Here is a 21,781-nt window from a genome sequence, read left to right as displayed (position 1 = left end):
GTAAAACATAATTCATTTATACTGTTTTAGTAGGTGGTTGTGCATTCCTTGAGGACATGTATCAAGATATGATGATACTTATCTGACAGCATTAGAATTTTCTAACATGTAATATCAAAATCTCCAAGCAAAAAAATATTTTTTGCTTGGAGAGTAGTGAATGAGTGGAATAGGTTGCCAGAGTTGGTTGTGGATGCCATGACTGTGAATGAGTTCAAAGCAAAGTATGATAGATACTATGCAAATGTTGGATAGTTTTTGACACAATGTTTAGGGCCTTCCTCGATAAGTAAGAACTCCCTGAAGTTGCCCATACTAATAATGATTTACCGTCATCATTCATGTATTTTAATAATGCACCTTTATGCAGTAAAATTTGCATTTAAATTTCGAAAACATGGATGCTCTTCTGGTGGTGGTGGTGGGGGGGAGTTTAAGCACACCATTATCAGTTTTTTATTAATTCAATTTTTATGAAATATAAATATTTCCAGTCCTTCTTTTATCTTGGTAAAAAAAAAAAAGCCAATTTTTGGTATTTCTTTTATGTATTTTGATAGTGTACTTAATTCAGTATAATTTCACTGTATCTTTCTCAACAGCAAAAAAAAAAAAAAAAAAAAAAAAAAAAAAAAAAACATACATTTTTTGCAAAATACAGTTAAATAGTTGTTTTAAATAATCACAAGAGCAAAAATAACAAAAAAAAACAGTAGTGATGTGCAAAACAGTTGCCATTGTTCTTTTGATGATTTAATTGATTCCTGTGTTTTTGAAGAAATTATATTTTGCCTTATTGATTGCAGATAATTCATCTGTTTCAGATAACAGATGAATTATATATACTAGATTGTATTAAAGTAAAGTGAAAATTAATGGTTATTATAAGGATTTAAAACAGATTAAAACATGCTTAAGGAAAAAACAAACTGCTTTTTATTAATTGAAAACTTAAAGCTAATATTGTTCTATGATTAGCATTTGCTACCCTGGTGGGCTTAGTAGTTAGAATACCACTCTTCCACCAACAGTCCATGGGTTCGAATCCAACTGTGAGCATGGATATTTGTGATTGTTTTTAGGTGAGAGATGAATTTTATTGTGTGGTGCAAGACCACCATACTGCTTATGTGGAGGCCTGAAGCGGCTGGACTATTTTACATAGTTCAGCCACTTCAGGATTATGTAAAATAGTCCTGAAGTTTCTTTCAGGACTATTTTCTATGTAAAAAATAAATCAAATATATATATATATATATATATATATATATATATAGTAAAAAAAACACCCAAAGTTAAATGTACTATTGGTCTACAAAAAACCTTTCATGGGTGAGAATCATATAAAAAATAATAAAAATATATGACTAATTATAAAAAAAATATATACAATATCAGATCATTTAGATCAGGTGCGGCCAACTTCATTCTATATGAGGGCCAATATATGATTAGTGGTAGCATCACAAGCTGCACACTTTTAGACAGAACTTAAATAAAAATAAATACTGCATTTTTTCGAGGAAATAGTTATATGTATTGAATTACTATATTTGTTAAATCATTTTACTACTGGGAGAACAATATAAAATACTTGATTGATTTAAATATAAGTTATTAAATTTAATTACATATTTCTGGTTTTTTACATGTAACACAACTTGATGAGAACACTGTGGGCGTTCATGTGTGGCAACAAGTTCATCAAAGTCTGTTTTCAACGATGATGACAATTTTACATACTTGTCCAACGTATTCTTGGTATTTAGTGGCATGGTGCTGTATTGAGTGCCGTTTGAGGTTATATTCCTTGTGCACAGACAATACTTGCAAACACACAAGGCACTGTGGTTTGTTGTCGTAATTGTTTATAAACAGAAATTCATTTTCCCATTTCTCTTGAAATGACCTGTTTTCTTCACAGATCTTACGTTTCTTACTCATAGTACACAAAGGCTGAAGTAACTGGCCAGGTGATATAAACTGCAACAATAACACTGTTAACTGTGAAACTGATCACTGTAACCAGAGCAGAGCAAGTGACTTTCAATGATGCGTTACTCTGGAGTGCATAAAATGTACCACTACTACTACAACTGGCATAGAGAAGCAGTAGATTTTATAAATTGAGTAATCTTTTTAAAGCAATTTTGATTTTGTATTGAGAATATAAATTGTTTCCATCATCAGAAATAATGAATATAACTAGTATATCAAACAGAAAATCTGCGGTTGAAACTAATAGCTAAATTGAAAATATATATAATTTAATATAATTTTTATCCTGCCACAGGCCACACAAAATCATGTTACGGGCTGCATGCAGCCTGCTGTTGGCCACCTATGATTTAGATAATCATGTTTAAAATGAAAAGTCATATTTCAATTTCAGATTTCAAAAAAAAAAAAAAAGATACAGCAGAAGATGTTAAGAACAACAGTGTGTTAATTGTTATACTAGGGAAAATATTAGGTTCTAAGATTTTAATGAACATCACTTTTTTTCTTTAAACTTGTTTTTAAAGAAAAAAATCCATTTTAAATCTTTATAATATGCAAAGCTTAAAATGTAGAAGGCTTTTTTTTCCCCATTGATGATGGTTTTATTGATGCAGTCAGAGCAAATGTTGAACCTAAAAAGGATGAAAGAAATTAGAAATATTATAAAATAATATCAGATTAATATCAGTTTCCTGAAATTAAATCTTTTCACTTTAATTTAAAAAAAAAAAAAACATAAAATGAGAGAGTTTCAGAGCAGGAACCAAACCTTGAAGATTCAGTGGCAAATCCTGAAGAAAACATTCATTGATCTGGCCAGAGAGGCATGTGGTGAGGTTGTTTGCAAGGATGGATAGAAAAATCAGAACTCCATGGTGGATACAGGAAGTTAAAGAGGCAGTGAAGGAAAAGAATAAAGCATATCAAAAGTTCCTGACAAATAAGTCAGCTTGTGCTCCTAGAGAATACAGAGACAAATGTAAGAAAGCTACACACTGTGTAAAACTAGCTAAACAAAAATCATGGGAGGACTTTGGCACGAACATAGAAAATAAATATCAAGAAGGTGCAAGATATTCTGGAGGTTGTTGAAAAAGCTCAGAAATAGAGGAAAGAATGCTGTAAAAAGATTTAGAGATGATAAAGGTGACATGAAAACTGGAGAAAAAGATATCCTTGATGTATGAAGTAATTACTGTGAAAAATTGCTAAATGAAACAATCAGTGACAGCACAGTGGTAAAAAAACACCCAACAGGCATGCAAACAGGAATATATATATTATTATTCATATTATTATTATTCCTGACACCTCAAAGAAGTCCGAAGACTCATCGCGGGAGGGTACCTACAACTGTCTCACCCACTACTATGAATCGTCTCAATCAACACCATCTACCGTCCACCTCCACCACCACCACAACTGGTATTCTATGTCTGTAAATTGCGTGTGTTCTGAAGGGCCGATTTGTCTGTATGCGGGATGAAAAACCAGAGTTTCTGGGAGAAAAAACCCTGCTACCTCCGTATGAGATCGGCTAACTCACCTTCGATTGAAATCGTCCAGATAAAGATTCCTCCCGTCGCGATGAGAATCGAACTTAGGCCTATTATATCCATATACTTAAAGTAGAAAAAGCCTGAAATGTGGAAAGGCAAGTGGAGCAGATGATGTTTGACCAGATATGCTGAAGTATGGAGGTATAAAAGTCTTACAGTGGCTGCACTGCATAGTTCAGAAGGCCTCAACAGAGGAACGAATTCCAGATGATTGGAGTAGAAATCTCATAGTACCCATATATAATAAGGAAATAGAGGTATTTCTCTACTGAGTGTTCCTGGTAGGATTTATGCAAGTATACTTGAGAAACATTCAGAAGGATTGCAGAAAGGAAGCTTGGTGAAGAACAATCTAGATTTAGGCCAAATAGAGGATGTCAGTATCAGATTTCAAATTAAGACAAATAGTTGAGAAATCATGGGAATATAACAAAGATCTGTATTTAAGTTTTGTAGATTTGGAAAAGCATATGACAAGGTGCCAAGAGGAAAAGCTATTCAAAACACAACAGTTGTATGGTGCCAATGGGGCATTATATCAAACAATACTTTGTCGTTATTTGAGTTGTAAGTCAGCAGTTAGAATTGAAGGAAGTACAAGAAGATGGTTTGATGTTAAATCTGGTATCACACAAGAATGTACATTATCCCCTCTGTTGTTCATTATCTATATGGATCACATTATGAAGGAAAGTGGCATTAAACCTGATATCAAAATTGGATATGTTAATCTCAGCAATTTACTTTATGCAGTTGATGTTATACTTTTAAATAAAAGTATAACATCAACTATTGAATAACTGTTGTAATAGATTTAGTATGAAGGTGAGCAATAACAAGACAATGAAAATAGGCAGAAGCATTGAAAATATCAACTGCAATGTTAATGGAGAATCTATAGAACAAGTAAAACATTACCTAAGCACAATTTTTAGTGAAGATGGTAAATTAAATATGCAAATAGACAACAGAATCAATAACACTGGTATGGTAGGAAGTCAACTGAATAAATTTATTTATATGGAATAATAGAGAAATTAGTCAAAATGCTAAATTATCTGTATACAAGACTATGTTCAAGCCACTTTTAACCTATGGATCTGAGAGCTGGGTCAGAAATATAACACTTGACCAAAGACTAGAGACCACAGATATGAAAGTCCTGAGAAAGATTAAGGGTTAACAAATGGCATCAGTGGCAATATCATATTAAAAACGAGGATTATTAGGAAATAACTTGACATTGTCAGCATCCAGGAATGCGTTAGCAGAACTTATCTCAGGTGGTATGGCCACTTAAACAGAATAAGAGAGAAAAGATTAGCAAAACAAGTGTTCTCCTCCAGGTTGGGAGGAAAACGACCCAGAGGAAGACCAAGAGATAGGTGGATTGATATGGTAAAAAGTGCCTTAGAAGATAGAAATATAAGATCTGATAATGTTGGAGTCTTGACAGGTAACAGATTGATTTGGAGGAAAATTGTAGATAGGAAGTTAGTGGTGACGTAAGTTTTTCTTGTAGTACTATCATATCCTCTAAACCCCTTGAGGGAACATGTCAGGAATAATTTAGTGTTCCAACTAATTTCTCTCTTATTCCATATGAATTTATTCAGTTGACTTCCTACCATACCAGCTTTGTTGATTCTGTTGTCTATTTCCATATTTAATTTGCCATCTTCACTAAAAAGAGTGCTCAAGTAGCTGAAATGTTTTACTTGTTCCACAGGTTTCTCCGTTCACAACACAGTTGACATTTTCAATGCTTCTACCTATTTTCATTGTCTTAGACTTGTTATTGCTGACCTTCATACCATATCTATTACAGCAGCTAATCAATTTAGTCAGGGAATCTTGCAGACTTGTAGCAGATTTATTTAGAAGTATAACATCGTCTGCATAAAGCAAAGAGTTGATATTAACATCTCCAATTTTGATATCTGGTTTAATACCTTTCCTTCATAATGTGATCCATATCGATAATGAATAACAGAGGTGATAACGTACATCCTTGTCTGACACCAAATTTCACATTAAACCATCTTCCTGTACTGCCTTCAGTTCTAACTGCTGACTTACAACTCAAATAAAGACTAAATATTACTTGATATAATTTTCCATTGACACCATACAACTGTAGCGTTTTGAATAGCTTCTCTCTTGACACATTGTCATATGCTTTTTCCAGATCTACAAAACTGAAATACAGATCTTCTTTATATTCCCACTATTTCTCAACAATTTGTCGAAAAGTGAAGATCTGATCCTGACAGCCTCTATTTGTCCTGAATCCAGCTTGTTCTTCACCAAGCTTTTCTTCCACAATTCTTCTCAACCATTTCTCAAGTATACTTGCATAAATCTTACGAGGAACACTGAGTAGGGAAATACCTCTGAAATTCTCGCATTCAGTTTTATTTCCCTTTTTATATATGGGTATACTATGAGAGCTCTACTCCAATCATTGGTAATTCGTCCCTCTGTCCTGACCTTCTGAACTATGCAATGCAAACACTGTAAGACTTTTGTACCTCTATACTTGAGTATTTCTGGTCTAATATCATCTACTCCTGCTGCCTTTCCACATTTCAAGCCTTTGATGGCTTTTTCTACTTCAAGTATGGATGTGTATTCCTGACTGTATGCCTTATGAGTGTTTTTTGTTGTTGCTTGTTTCATTTAGCAGTTTTTTGAAGTAATTACTCCATACTTCAAGGATATCTTTTTTTTTCTCCCATTTTCATTCACCTTTATCATCTCTAACTCCTTTTACACCACTCTTTCCTCCATTTCTAAGCTTCTTCAACACCACCAGAATATTTGCTACCTTATTGATATTTATTTTCTATGTTCTTGCCAAAGTCCTCCCAAGACTTGTTTAGCTAGTTTTACATAGTGTTTAGCTTTCTTACATTTGTCTCTGTATTCTCTAAGAGCTCAAGCTGACTTATTTGCCAGGAACTTTGTTATGCTTTCTTCTTTTCCTTCACTGCCTTTTTAACTTCTTGTGTCCACCATGGAGTTCTGAGTTTTCTATCCTTGCAGACAACCTCACCACATGCCTCTCTGGCTGAATCAATGAGGGTTTTCTTCAAGGCTTGCCACTGAATCTCCAAGGTTTGATTCCTTTTCTCAAACTCTTTCATTTTTTCTTCAATAAGCTTTGTGTATTTTAGTCTACAGTTCACATCCGAGAGCTGCTCAACTTTTATTCGCTTTAAAACTTTCTTACATGTTATTCTTTTCAATATGAAATTCAGTTTTATCCTACTCAAGACTAAATAGTGATCACTTCCAATTTCAAATCCTCTGTACACTCTGGTGTTCTGCACCAGGGAGAAAACGACACTATCAACAATAACATAGTCAATGAGACTTTTCTTATTCCTTGCCTCTTCTCTCCATGTGAATTTGTGCACATTTTTATGGTGGAATAAGGTGTTAGTAATAACCCTCCATGTCCTGAGCAGAAATCCAACCGGTATTTGCCATTATTATTAGCTTTGCTCTTTTCTTCAAATTTTCCCAAAATATTTTTGTATGTCTGACAATCATTTCCTACTCTGCTATTTAGATCCCCAACAAGGACCAACTTTTTCTTTTTCATTGTGTCAGTTGCTTTTTCTAAAGCATCAAAAAATTCCCCCACTTCTACCTTAGTAGAACCTTCTGTGGGACCACAGGCATAAATAAGTCTCATTGTGCAGTTCCCTATTCTGATATTTGCCTACATCGGTCTACTTGAAATTGCCTGCCATTCAAGAAGATTAGTCTCGTATTTATTGTTGAATACTATGGCTACTCCTTCTTTTCCTTGATTGTCATTGCCTGAATATAACATTTTATATTTCTTGCTCAGAAAGAGCTTACCAGTTTTGGTCTTTTTTTTTCAGTCACCCCTGTTATGTTGGTATGGTACTTATCTAATTCCTCAGCTAGCTCCATTTCTTTGCCATTCAGGCTTCTTATGTTGAGTACCGATCTTTAACTCTGGTGATGTTGAGTTGGGGGTGTGATTTCAGATTTGTTCCAGTAGCTGATTTTTCACTGTTTGCCCTGGTTTCCTGGCAAAAAAGAAACTGGGGCTTTGTTTAACTGGACGACGCCCCAGCCGGCATGAAATTCTATCATGTTGTATCATCATTTAATATTATGTTTTAAACCAATAAGAATACAGGTTTGGTCAGCTGAATCCGAAATTGCCAGCCCATCCTCGTTCGTTCAGTATCCAGGTAGATACCTAACAGGGTGCACCATGAGAAGGTGACGATTGGACATCAGGTCAGAAGCCCTGGTCGGTTCTCTGCATTTCTTTAAAGGCTATTTGACATTCTCTTCTCAGTTATACAGCTTTGAGCACCCCATAAAGGGATACTGTATTACAAATTTATTTACATTTGTTTGTTTATTACAGTATAACTAAATATGTGCACAATGTTTGCATATTGGTTATATATTTAGATTATAATAAATAAGCCTAGAAACTTTGAGGATTATCTTTGTATCAATGAGAATATTAGATAACTGCTAGTATTCGGAAGCAATATACTTTTATCCCACTTTGGCTGTGGCCCGCATATCTAAAGTGGCATAAACAATAATTCTGACCTGTTTAATAATTTTTCTCATTGGTAAAAAAAATTTCATGCTAAATATTAGGTGATTATTAAAAATATCCACAATGTATTTTATACATTTGAAAGGCTTAAAGAATTACTTTTATAAATTTCAACTTTTTTTAACATAAATTTTTAATATTGCATAGAGAATTGCATGATCTATATTTTCTCTTGCATTTCAGAAAATAATAATGAAAGAATGCAAGAAACTGGATAAAAAGTATGTTGTGACTATATGTGGTAGCTATAGACGAGGTGAGTTTAATTTAAACATATTTTTTTAAATCAGAATTGACCAAAAGTTGTAACTAGTAGATACATACATATACAGTTTTAAATTTTTGGGTGTCATCTAATGTTAATTCATCTCACTCAGAACAGAAATTATTTTTAGTTGTGACTTTGTCACCATTCTTAGTTCTCATTTTAGGAATATTGAATGAATAATCACAAGGTATTTCATTTGATAAATGAATGCAAGAAATGTTAGCAAATGATGAGAACTTTTTACCTAATTTTTTATATCATATGGGGAAAAATAAAATCATGGCATTGAAATGTGATTATATGGTCATAAATATTGGGACATTAACTGTTTTATTATGAAACATACTGATATACATATTCTTGTCACATGTTGGGTGTACTGCTGTATGCCAACTTGTTTAGCTGAGTGGTTAGCATATTCACTCTCCAAGTGAATTTGCAGTAGCTGTGATTTCAAATCCCACTATCAGCATATGTTTTGTGAATGTCTTTTAAATGGATACAAATTTTCCATTGCCTAGTAAGTGACTACTGCCACCCTTATTTGCAATTCTGAAGTGGCTTAAAAAAGATTATTTTTTGTTCTGTAGAACAGGGTTTCCTGATTATTTAACTCTTTGTCCACCCACAGTACTAGCAGTAATGTAAGTCAACAACCTTTTGTGAGTGTGGATTCACATTAAAATAATAATAATAATAATAATAAGGCAAATAGATACACTCCTAGAGTTAATTATTATGCTAGAGAAGAAATGGATTATTTCTTCTTTAGCATAATTTTCAGTATTATTGTAGAATGCTCTATCAGTGGCCTATCAGTTTAGCATGGATAATAAACTGCATCACCCAAAATCAAGGATGATGAGTAAATTCCTAATGAGTGACTTCTATGACTAGAGATATAGGCAGCCTTGGTTGTTGAGCTGAAAGACATTATAAAATTAATTTCCTAAACTTTGTTAATGCCATAAAGTATCAATTTACTCAATGTGCTTCATTGCTGTTGCTGCTGTGAATCATTGAAGCACACTGACTTTAAAAATGTGTCGTTTATGTTCCTTTTGTCTGATAGGAATTGTGTGTCCTGTTTCCCCTATATGTGGTAGATTACAGGTGCAATAAATACGGTATACTCCAGGGTGGGTCAGCGGAGGGAGTGGGTCTTTGGATGAGTTCAGTAAGCTTTTTAATTTTGCAGGAGGTTTAAAGGTGGCTTTGCGGTTGTATTTCTGTAGTATTCTGTTTATTTTATCTGATGTCCCTTTAATGTAAGGAATGGTTATAGTTTTATTATATTCTGGTTTATCTTTGTTTTTTATTGAGGTCTTGTAGAGAATTTTAATAGTGTTTTAATAGTGGCTGTAACCATTTTTTAGGAAAGTATTGCGCTGAAAGACGAATTTAAAGTTATCAGCAATACAATACCATTTCCAAAAAAATGGTTACCTGTAATCTACCATACATAGGGGAAACAGGACACAATTCCTATCAGACAAAAGGAACATAAATAACACATTAAATATAACTATGGTGAAGCTGGCCTTTCTGATCATGCCCTGAACACTTTACATAGAATTGACTGGAAAAACACCAGTTGTTTTACATCACACCAAAACATGGTATGAATGCCAATTTAAGGAAGCCTTTGAGATTCTTATCAACCACCCAATCTGAACCAATAATGATGGTCTAAAAATCCCAAGCATATGGAAGGCACATATTCTATCCATGGAACCTTTCTTCCTAAGAGCTAACTATAAACAGGACTGTAGATAATCCAGAATTTTAAATCTACTATAACAACTGTCATGCTAAAAATAGGACCTCATTGTTACTGTAAGAAAACTCTCAATATGAGAGAATGTTTCTCCCATGTTATCTTAAATAGAATTTAGCTTTGATGTAGTTTCTAAATATTATTTAGAAACTACATCAAACTAATTAATTTTTAATTTTATCTGTATTTTTTTTCTCACTAGAGGTCATGCCAGTAGAATAACCGGTGATCGAATCATTGTTTCTTTAGCTTACTATGTGAAATGTAACTCAGCTTGTCCTTGTATATTTGTATATACTCCAGATAATGACCTTAATATTGAGGTTGAAATGTTAGGAAAATTAAAATAGTTATTTATAACACGTTTGTAAAGTCCATAATTTCTAAAATGAATGCTGATCACCATGCAACACTAAAAGAAAACCATTCCTTGTTTGTTCAGTACCTAGTGGATACATGCTAACAGGGCACACCACGTGAAGGTCAAGATTGGACTGAATTTCTACAGTCCAAATACTCCAATATGGAAGTCATCTTCCTCATGGATTTCAACATCCATGACTCAAACTGGCTTACTCGATCTAATTCCGCTAACCAAGCAGGCAAAGATGTCAAGATATTTACTATTAATAATGCCCTAACACAGATGATCTAGCTACCCACCAGAATAATAGACAGTTCTCACCATCCTGTCAACATTTGAAACTTCTTAACAAACTTTCCTTCAAATATACTGTAAATGTCAGTTCTCTTCTTGGTAACTTGGACCATAACCTTGTCAAAATTTCCTTTGTTATGGAACATTCTTCACTCAGTCATTCTTAGTCTAGTTATCCAGCATTATTACAAGGATGTTGGGTTGAAAAATAAATACATTTATTTAATTACTAAGAAAGAGCCATACAGCTTCATTTTGGCAATGTAAAATACATTGTCAAATACATATTTTTCTAGGAAAAGCAGATATTAAAAGATCCAACTTATTTCAAAGCTTGAATGTTTGTAGAAACGTTGCCAGTTCGAAAAAAAAAATGCACTAATAAAAGGCAAACATGTGGATGCTTGGGCATCAATCGTTTTCTTTTAAGTAGTGCAAACTAAGGTAACTCTTATGCCGAAGACTGTATTCTTGTAATCTCTCAGGTCAAAATTTATGAAACTTTCATGACTTTCTACAAACTTTCTGCTTTGAAATAATGTCAGATCTTTAATAACCACTTTTCCTATGTACATATATTTAGTTTATTTACTGAAATAAGAGCAACAGGCTTCACTTCGGCAAAGTTAAATTATTAAAAATTATTTGGATATTGAATATCACATTATTTCTTAGCCGAATAAGAAACTCAAAGATAGGAAATGTAATGTAAGAGTTTCATGCCAAATATAGAAAACTATATAATAAAGATCGGCAAGTCAAAGCATAAGCCAACACCTGGTAGTGCAATGCTAGGGCGACTCATGGTAAAGGTGGAGTAAGCTTTGATCACAGGTTCTTAGTATTTTCCCATAATGTAAAACACAGCTCCTAGGAGATGTATTACTGTTCTACATTATGAGAGAAGGTCACTACTCAGACCAGTTTCGACCTTTTTTTTTTTTTTTTTGAGGTCTCATCAGTGAGTAGGTAGACCTAGATGTAATACTAAGGTTTCAATGGTCAGAACTTATATATTTACTGTACGAGTTGCCAAAAAAGGTGCACAAATACAATTACTGAAATAAGAGCCAACAGGCTTCACTTCGGCAAAGTTTAATTATTCAAAATTAAGTGGATATTGAATACCACATTATTTCTTAGCCGAAATGTGGTATTCATTTGTTCTGCATAAAGAGTTGTTCTGTAGTTAAAGATTGCAGTCCTTCAGGATTTGTTTTGAAACAGATGTAATTCTGCTTACTAGTGATTGTGCTGCACCTATGGAAAAATTAGGAAAATTGTCAGCCTTTCAACAGTTATGTTACAAGCATGAACTTCATCTTACTGTGATAAGTGTATTATGTTAATTGAAAGGCAGCAATAGTAATGAGAGTCGCAATGAAGATGATGTTGAATATGAATACAGTGACGAAGAAAACAATGAATTAGATTTTAATGATGTGGAATATGCTTTACAGGATGATGTTTCCCTGGCAATACCTAGTATAAGAAAAATTGTTGTTTAAATATTCTCCAACAAGAAATTTTATTTTACAAAAAAGAAGTAATGAAGAGTGAAAAAAGAGTTACAAGTCATATTAGACGGCAAAACACCTTGGAGTATGTTAAAAGTTTGATTTTAAGAATTTAAGGAGTTTTTAGATTCCTCTTTTGTAATTTGGAAAATGAAATTCTGTTTTGAGTATGAAACTTTTAAAAGAAACTAAACAGAAAAACAAAATTTTAGTATTAATTCTTCTTCTTCAGCTTATCCCACTTAAGTATGATCGCTGTTTTTAATTAGTCTCCTCCGCATTCTCCTATCTTGGGTTGTAACCACATCCACGATCTTCATCCTTAAGTCTTCCTTCACCAGTTCCCTCCATCTCCCTCCATTAATTATTAAATATCTGAATTACTGAAATTGTTTAAACAAGGTTAATGATGAGTTACTATGGCAAATAAAAATGAAATTGTGATATCTGCGAAATCAATAACAGAATGATTTTCATAAAACGTTTACTTCAGCAAAAGAGTTTGAAACAGAAAACAAATATGAATGAAGAAATGGGAAATTATGAACTTCGAGAATTAGAAGTGGATTTAAACACTATTAGATGCGTTATAACAATTAGACCAATGTTGCAACCCAAAATGAAAAATTTTCTACTTCAGATTTATTTGTGACTAAGCAAAGTTCCTGACTTTCTGACTTTTTTAGCCCATACACATGAGATTGGTTAATCAACCTGTAGTACATTGGTAGTGGGTTGGGAAAGGAGAAACATTTACATTTGATTTAAAAGCCTCTATATTGCATTCCTTGGCAAACACATCCAGGGGTGGAGGAGAGACTGTTCCGAAATACAGCAGTAGCAGGAATGAAGGAGGAGGAAAAGTAACTTGTTCTGTGGATTTCATGGTGTACTGTGAAAGGATGTTGGGTGGCAGCTGTATGTGTTCCAACAGGCTTAGTACTGAGTTGGGGAATTATTGATGCTATTTCAGATTAACATTTGCCATGGAAATATTTATAGAATAAATGTATGTTGAAAGTGAGGGGAGTGAGTTGGTAAGAGAGTGGTCATTTATATTTATCAATCTAATTGCTCTCTGTATTGAGTCAAGCATTTTGAGGGAGCTTTTAGGAACCCCACTCCAAATGTGAGAGCAATATTCGATAGCTGGGCAGATTTGTTAACAGCTGTTTAGAGGTGAAATAACATCTTGAGTGAAAGAGAAATCCTAGTTATTTGGAAGCTGAGGATGCAATGGTTGTGATGTGTTTATGCTGGGAGAGGCCTGATGTCATTGTAACTCCAAGAAGAGAAATCTCATCTTGTCTGGAAATTTGAGTGGTATCAAAAATAATACTGGTAGAAAATGGTTCTTTTTTTGTGAGAAATAAGACAGAACTGGGTTTTATTAGCATTGAAGTTGACGAGGTTATCTGAGCCCCATTGGAGGATGGCTTGGAGGTCAGAATTGAGGGCAGTGGTGGTTGATGTTCTATAGGTTGAAGTAAGTTGTGTAGAGTAAGCTTTGTCAAGTGAAAGGGGGGAGTACAATGTGCTGTCATCTGCAAAACTGTGTATTGGGTTGGAGGTCATTGGTGAGAGAACAGAACCTTGTGGAACCCCATCATTAATTGAATAGTGAGAGGATAAGGAACCAGCCACCATCACACATAATGTGCATCCAGACAGAAAGCTGGTAGTCCACCTGCAGAATTCCTGAGACAGACCAAATAAAGGGAGTTTGCTTAGTAGGCCTTTGAGCCAGACCCAGTCAAAAGCTCTGGAGATATCAAGTGCAACCACTTGAGATTCACCAAACTTCTCCATGGTATTTGTCCAGAGATGGGTGATATATGTAAGTAGATCTCCTGTTGATTGGTAGTGACAGAAACCATACTGGTGGTCATTTATTAACTGGATGCCTTTGAGATAGGGTGGGAGTTGGGAATTGATAGTTCTCTCCATTACTTCAGATAGAACTTAGGTGAGTGAGATAGAGTGGCAGTTTGATGGCAGTGATTTGTTGCCCTTCTTGGGAATGGGTTGAATATAGGTCAATTTCTAGACTGCAGGATAGATACAAGTGGAGTAAGAGTATATACAGGCAACATAGGATAGGAGTTAGTATTGGTGTACAAACCTTCAGGACAATTTGGAGGAATGACCATCAGGGCCAGGAGACTTTTGTGTCTAATTTGGACAATATTTTTCTGATCTCTTTCTGGCAAAAGGATAGGGAGCATTGTATTTTGGACATCTGGAATGGTTGGGGAGGAGGGGGGGGGCATTTACCATTGTCAGTTATGCATGCATTGGAGGCAAAGTGTGAAGCCAGGATATTGGATTTTTCTGTGGGTGATGATGATGCAATAGAACTATCTGTATATGATAGAGGTGGGAATAGTGTTGGGCAAAAGTTACGGCCAATTGCTTTGACAAGAGACCAAAAGGGTCAGCAGCCATTTTGGACAGGCCGTAAGTTTCCTGCTTCACTAGCTCTCTTTCAGACTCTGTTTTGGAAGCATTGATAATTTTCTTGTGGCTATTTCGGGTCAGCCCAAAATAGACACAAGAAGTCCTTGAAGTAAGCCAGTTGTGGTAGTTGTGGTATGCTTGATTTTTTTATTTGTACAGCATTGGCGCATGTTTTGGAGAACTAGAATTTAGTTAGGGGATGACAGTTCAGAGTAGTGTGGTGGAATGTATGTTTCTATGCCAGTAAGGATTACTTCGGGGATATGTTCGGTGCATATGTTTGTTGGAAGGCTGGAAACAATAGTCCAACCATGGGAAGAAGACATTAGACACGGAGGCTGTCCCACTTGCACTGTTATAATGCCAAACTGAGGAGATTTGTGGTCTGAATTACTTAGGTGATCCACTACATTCACTGTTTATTTGGAAGGGTTACCGGTGAGGAGGAGATCTAGGGTGTTTTGCAAGTGATTATCTGGTATTCTGGTTGGCATGTGAACAATTTGTGATGGCAAATGTTTTAGCATCTCTGCTTTCTAGACCTGCAACAGGAGGAGGAAAGCCAGTTGGTGTTGTGGACATTAAAATCTCCTAGGATGATGATTTCACTGGTAGGGAAGTTAGACTGGAGAAAAATCAATTTTTCATCATCATCATCAAATTCCTGACATTTACCCTCAAGGGGTATACAGGTACTATGATAGTACTTGTACACTCTGTACATGTGATATGATAGTACTACATGAAAAATTTACATCATTACTAACTTCCTACCTACAATTTTCTGCCAAATCAATCTGTTGCCTGTCAAAGCTACAACATTGTCAGATCTTGTATTTATATATCTGTCTTCTAATGCACTTTTAACCGTATCAATCCACCTATATCTTGGTCTTCCTCTGGATCTTTTTCCTGCCAACCTGGCAGAGAACACTTGTTTGTCTAATCTTTCCTCGATCATTCTGTTTAAGTGACCATACTACCTGAGATTAGCTCTGCTAACACATTCTGGATGCTGACAATGTTAAGTTCTTTCCTAATATCCTCGTTTTTAATATGATACTGCCATTGATGCCATCTGTTCACGCCTATAATCTTTCTCAGGACTCTCATATCTGCGGTCTCTAGTCTTTGGTCAAGTGTTTTACTTCTGACCCAGCTCTCAGATCCATAAGTTAAAATCGGTTTGAACACTGTTTTGTATACAGCTAATTTAGTGTTTTGACTAATTTCTCTCTCTTAGTCCATATGAATTTATTCAGTTGATTTCCTACCATACCAGCTTTGATTCTGTTGTCTATTTCCATATTTAATTTACCATCTTCACTAAAAATCGTGCCTAAGTAGATGAAATGTTTTACTTGTTCTATAGGTTCTCCATTCACAACAGCTGACATTTTCAATGCTTCTGCCTATTTTCATTATCTTTGTCTTGTTATTGCTGACCTTCATACCACATCTATCACAACAGTTATTCAATTTAATCAGGAAATCTTGCAGACTTGTAGCGGATTTATTTAGATGTATAACTTCTTCTGCATAAAGCAAGGAGCTGATATTGATATCTCCAATTTTGATATCAAGTTTAATACCACTTCATAATATAATCCATATAGGTAATGAATAACAGAGGTGATAATGTACATCCTTGTCTCACACCAGATTTAACATTAAACCATCTCCCTGTACTTCTTTCAATTCTAACTGCTGACTTACAACTCAAATAAAGACTAAGTATTGCTTGATATAATGATCCGCTGACACCATACAACTGTAGCGTTTTTGAATAGCTTCTCTCTTGGCACCTTGTCATGTGCTTTTTCAGATCTACAAAACTTAAATACAGATCTTTGTTATATTTCCATGATTTCTCAACTATTTGTCTTAATGTGAAATCTAATCCTGACAGCCTCTATTTGGCCTAAATCCAGCTTGTTCTTCACCAAGCTTCAATTCCATAATCCTTCTGAATGTTTCTCAAGTATACTTGCATAAATCTTACCAGGAACACTCAGTAGAGAAATACCTCTGTAATTCTCACATTCCGTTTTATTTCCCTTTTTATATATGGGTACTATGAGAACTCTGCTCCAATCATCTGTAATTCGTCCTTCTGTCCAGGCCTTTGAACTATGCAGTGTAGCCACTGTAAGACTTTTATACCTCCATGCTTGAGCATTTCTGGTCTAGTATCATCTACTCTAGCTGCTTTCCACATTTCAGACTTTTGATGGCTTTTTCTACTTCAAGCATGGACATGTATTCCTGATTGCATGCCTGGTATGTGTTTTTTATCACTGTGCTGTCATCACTACTAGTTTCATTTAGCAATTTTTCGAAGTAAATACTCCATACTTCAAGGATATCTTTTTCTCCAGTTTTCATATCACTTTTATCATCTCTTACATTTCTCTAACCTTTTACAGCACTCTTTTCTCCATTTCTGAGCTTCTTCAACAACCTCCAGAATATCTTGCCACCTTCTTGATATTTATTTTCTATGTTCTTACCAAAGTCTTCCCATGACCTTTGTTTAGCTAGTTCTACACAGTGTTTAGCTTTCTTACATAGTCTCTGTATTCTCTAAGAGCACAAGCTGACTTATTGGCCAGGAATTTTTTATATGCTTTCTTCTTTTCCTTCACTACCTTTTTAACTTCCTGTGTCCACCAGGGAGTTCTGATGTTTCTATCCTTGCAGACAACCTCACCACATGCCTCTCTGGCTGAATCAATCAATGTTTTCTTCATAGCTTGCCACTGAATCTCCAAGGTTTGATTACTGTTCTCAAACTCTTTCATTTTTTCTTGTATAATGTTTGTATATTTTAGTCTCTTTTATTCTATTCTATTTTAGTCACGTCTGAGAGCTGCTCAACTTTTATTCGCTTTAAAACTTTCTTACATGTTATTCTTTTCAATATGAAATTCATTTTTATCCTACTCAAGACTAAATAGATCACTTCCAATTTCAAATCCTCTGTACACTCTGGTGTCCTGCACCAGTGAGAAAACATCACTATGAACAATAACTTAGTCAATGAGACTTTTCTTATTCCTTGCCTCTTCTCTCCATGTGAATTTGTGCACATTTTTATGTTGGAACATGGTGTTAGTAATAACCAATCCATGTCCTGAGCAGAAATTCAACAGGTATTTGCCATTATTATTAGCTTTGCTCTTTTCTCCAAATTTTCCCAAAATATTTTTGTATGTCTGACAATCATTTCCTACTCTGCTATTTAGATCCCCAACAAGGACCAACTTTTCCTTTTTCATTGTGTCAGTTGCTTTTTCTAAAGCATCAAAAAAAAAATTCCCCCACTTCTACCTTAGGAGAACCTTCTGTGGTACCATAGACACAAATAAGTCTCATTGTGCAGTTCCCCATTCTGATATTTGCCCACATTGCTCTACTTGAAATTGTCTGCCATTCAGGAAGATTAGTCTCGTATTTATTGTTGAATACTATGGCTACTCCTTTTCCTTGATTGTCATTGCCTGAATATAACATTTTATACTTATTGCTCAGAAATAGCTTACCAGTTTTGGTCTTTTTTTGTTTCAATAACCCCTATTATGTTGGTCTGGTACTTATCTAATTCCTCAGCTAGCTCCATTTCTTTGCCATTCAGGCTTCTTATGTTGATAGTACCGATCTTTAACTCTGGTGATGTTGAGTTTGGGTGTGATTTCAGATTTATTCCAGTAGCTGATTTTTCCCTGTTTGCCCTGGTTCCCTGGCAAAAAAGAAACGTGGGCCTTGTTTTACAGTGTGATGTCCCAGCCAGCATGAAATTCTATCATGTTGTATCATCATTTAATATGTGTTAAACCAATAAGAAGGCAATTTTGTCGGCTAAATCCCAAATTGGCAGCCCATTCTCGTTCGTTCAGTATCCAGGTAGATACCTAACAGGGTGCACCATGAGAAGGTGAGGATTGGACATTAGGTCAGAAGCCCTGGTCGGTTCTCCACATTCTTTTAAAGGCTATGTGGAGGTCTCCTCTCAGTTATACAGCTTTGACCATAAATCACCCCAAAATCAATTTTTAAGGAAAGGAAATTAAAGAGCTCAAAGTGGTTGGTGGCTTTAGCAGTGATAGACAGCAAATGAATTTGACTGAGTGGGGAAGGGAGATTTTCAACTAAAGGATGTCAAAGTTGGGAAATTCTAGGTTGGGTGCTCTCTGGCAAGGTATGTCAGAGCAGATATATGCACAGATGTCACCTTTGGGTCAAAAACAGTTAGTGTGTATAGTTTGGAAAGTGACTGAGCAATTAACACTGTTTTTTTTTTAAAATTCTGTTTTCACAAAATGTAAATGTTAAATCTTGATTCTAACTAGTTTTAAGTTATGTAAATCTTGATAGTAGTAAAATATAATAATATATTTTATTATTTTGTTTACAATATTAATATATATTGTGAATTTCTGAGATTTTAATCTAAAATTTAAACTCTTCGTTTTTCAACAAATGTATAATGTTACCTATCAGTATGCTGTACCAGTATAGGGTTTTTACAATCATGAAACTTTGAATCATAATATTACGTATAGTGTTTTATTGCTAGATTAAACACAAAAACTCTCATTTGAAAGAAATTATGAATATTACATATAAAGTAAAGTGTTTGGAATTCTTAAACTGCAATTTCCCATTCTCAATTCCTGAAAATTAAAAAAATGCTGGGAATTTAGAAACTATATATGCAGACTTTGGTGATAGGAATAACTAACCTGTCATTACCAAATTAAAAGAGGTTACACTACTTCATTGAAATAGGACACTGTGCCCAATTTGTTGAGTAAGATGGAATAGAAAATCAAGTAAAGAATGATGAAACTTTTGAAAGTTCTGTGTATCCCATTTGATGTTCAACATGATGCTCTAAATAGAGCAAAATCAACAAAAGATAAACATAAATGTTTTGCTTCTCTGTTTCCAGGGCTATTTTTTTCTCTTTAAATGTTTTATAGCATTTCTCCTGTGCTGTCTCTGTAATTTTCTTTATTTTGCTTTCCTTGTATTTACTGTCCAACCTCAGATGCGAGATTCCTCGACACTTCTGCGCATGGCAGAAGAAGGCAAATCCATTCTGATAATAGGATAATCAGTGTCTTTCATGAGATGAGTATTTATTATTATATGTTGGACAAAAAAAGCTTTTTCTTTTATGAAAATTCTAGTTTTTAAAGTAGTAACTATTTTACTTGTACAACAGATGGAAAATTGTACGTATAAAGCACGTGATTTCGCGTGTTGATGATGAATCTGTATATTGCCTTATTCCTTTCTCCACTTTAACATGAATTAACTCTTCTTGGCAATCTGCCAGCCAGGATTCTCACATCTGTGGTCGAACAGTATCCTGATTGTTCTTGCATTCTAAGTTAACTTAACATTCATTCCCCCCCACCATAACCCCCCCCTCCAGAAAACCCAAGCTCATCAATCTACTTACCAGTTTTCAGCTATATATAATACTTGTCGTTGCCTTTGGTTTTGTCTTTTGCACTAATCAGAGAATGTTCAGCTGCTGTTATTTCCTGATTGTAATAGACTTATAGGAGCTGAAGGAATTGCTATAGCAGAAAGTTTTCTGTAGTGAATATCTGGAATATTTGGAAACCATCTGGGATGTAATGGTTCTTTGGCCATAAGTTTTTTTGGAAATTTGTTATACTGAGTAAGATCACTTTCGCTTAATATAGCACATATACCTTGATGCAGTACATGTGTTTTAGTGGAAACAGATTGTATATATTGTGTCAGAAGTATTTTAAAAGTGAGTGCCAGAAGTGTGAAGTGAGCAAGGAAGTAAAATAGTGGAATGGTAAAAGTTATTGCTGGAATGCAAGAATGCATGAGTGTTGTCAAGATTGTATATGTAATTACAGTGCTAACCAGTGCAGTATACATTGGCCACTGTTCTTTAATTTGTACATTAATGATATAAGAAATGATGTGAAGAGAAATATCCAGTTATTTGTTGCCGATGCAAATCTTAGTAAAGCTATAGTTAGTAAAGGTGATGTAGATATCTTGCAAGATGATTTCAATAGACTGACAATCTGGCAAGGGTGAGAATATTATCCACTTGGGATGAAAAGATTACAAGCTGGGTACCACACCATCAGAACTGAACTACAGAAAATTGATATGCAAGGGATTTTAGAGATGATAGTGGGCAGACAGAGTTAACTTTAGAAGGCATGTTGCAAAAAATGGTTAAAATGGTCATCAGATTATTTGTAGTTGAAAGAACACACTGACAACCAAAGAGAAGATGATAATTATCCTTCTCTTATAAGGCTTCGATACAGCCACATTTGAGCTATTGCAAATGGATCTGGTTACTGGTTCTTTGGTAATGAAGAAGTGGTGTACTGAATCCAAAGGCAAGTGACCAAATGCTGACAGGTTTATGGAATGCTCTCTACAAGGATAGATTGAAGGTCTGCTGTCTATTAAATTGATAGGTACAAAAAATTAGAATAGGATAGAAACATATAAGTTACTAAAGGGTTTTATAGGGTTGATGCTGAAGAAAATTTTCAGTACATGATATAAAGAGAAAGAACAGTTGGTCACCTATGTGAATAGTGTAAGAGTGTGTTTAGCAAAGTCAGGTGGACTAGATTTTTTTGTTTGGAGAGTGGTGTATCAGTGGAATGTCAGGAGCAGCTAATGAGTGCTTTGTCATTGAATGAGTTCAAAGAGAACTGTGATAACTGATGATAATATATGATGATTTATGGTTTTTTAATGGTGCAAGGACAGCAAAGGTCATACTGCATCATATCAAAGTTACAGCAGCACAAAAGGTAGGACAATCACAAACATCTGTGCTTACAACGGGATTTGAACCCGCAAACCTGTTTCATTGGAGAGTTGGTATGCTAACCACTCGACCGACCAGA

At 34.7% G+C, this 21,781-nt stretch overlaps 1 protein-coding gene across 2 annotated transcripts in view; it reads left to right on the top strand.

Annotated features, from left to right (window-relative positions):
* LOC150096321 (DNA polymerase beta-like) overlaps positions 1-21,781 on the top strand; it is a 219,894-nt gene that overhangs the window by 91,989 nt on the left and 106,124 nt on the right. For both annotated transcript variants that reach the window (XM_090408925.1, XM_090408924.1), the window contains exon 8: positions 8,362-8,434. In XM_090408925.1, coding sequence (XP_090265051.1) covers positions 8,362-8,434 — 73 coding nt within the window. The remainder of the gene's footprint in view (positions 1-8,361; positions 8,435-21,781) is intronic.

This window comes from Typopeltis vanoorti, chromosome 19, assembly GCF_054136105.1.
Source record: "Typopeltis vanoorti isolate ZY-2024b chromosome 19, IOZ_Tvanoo_1.0, whole genome shotgun sequence".
Taxonomy (NCBI): Eukaryota; Metazoa; Arthropoda; class Arachnida; order Uropygi; family Thelyphonidae; genus Typopeltis; species Typopeltis vanoorti.
This window is presented reverse-complemented; position numbering and strand designations above follow the sequence as displayed.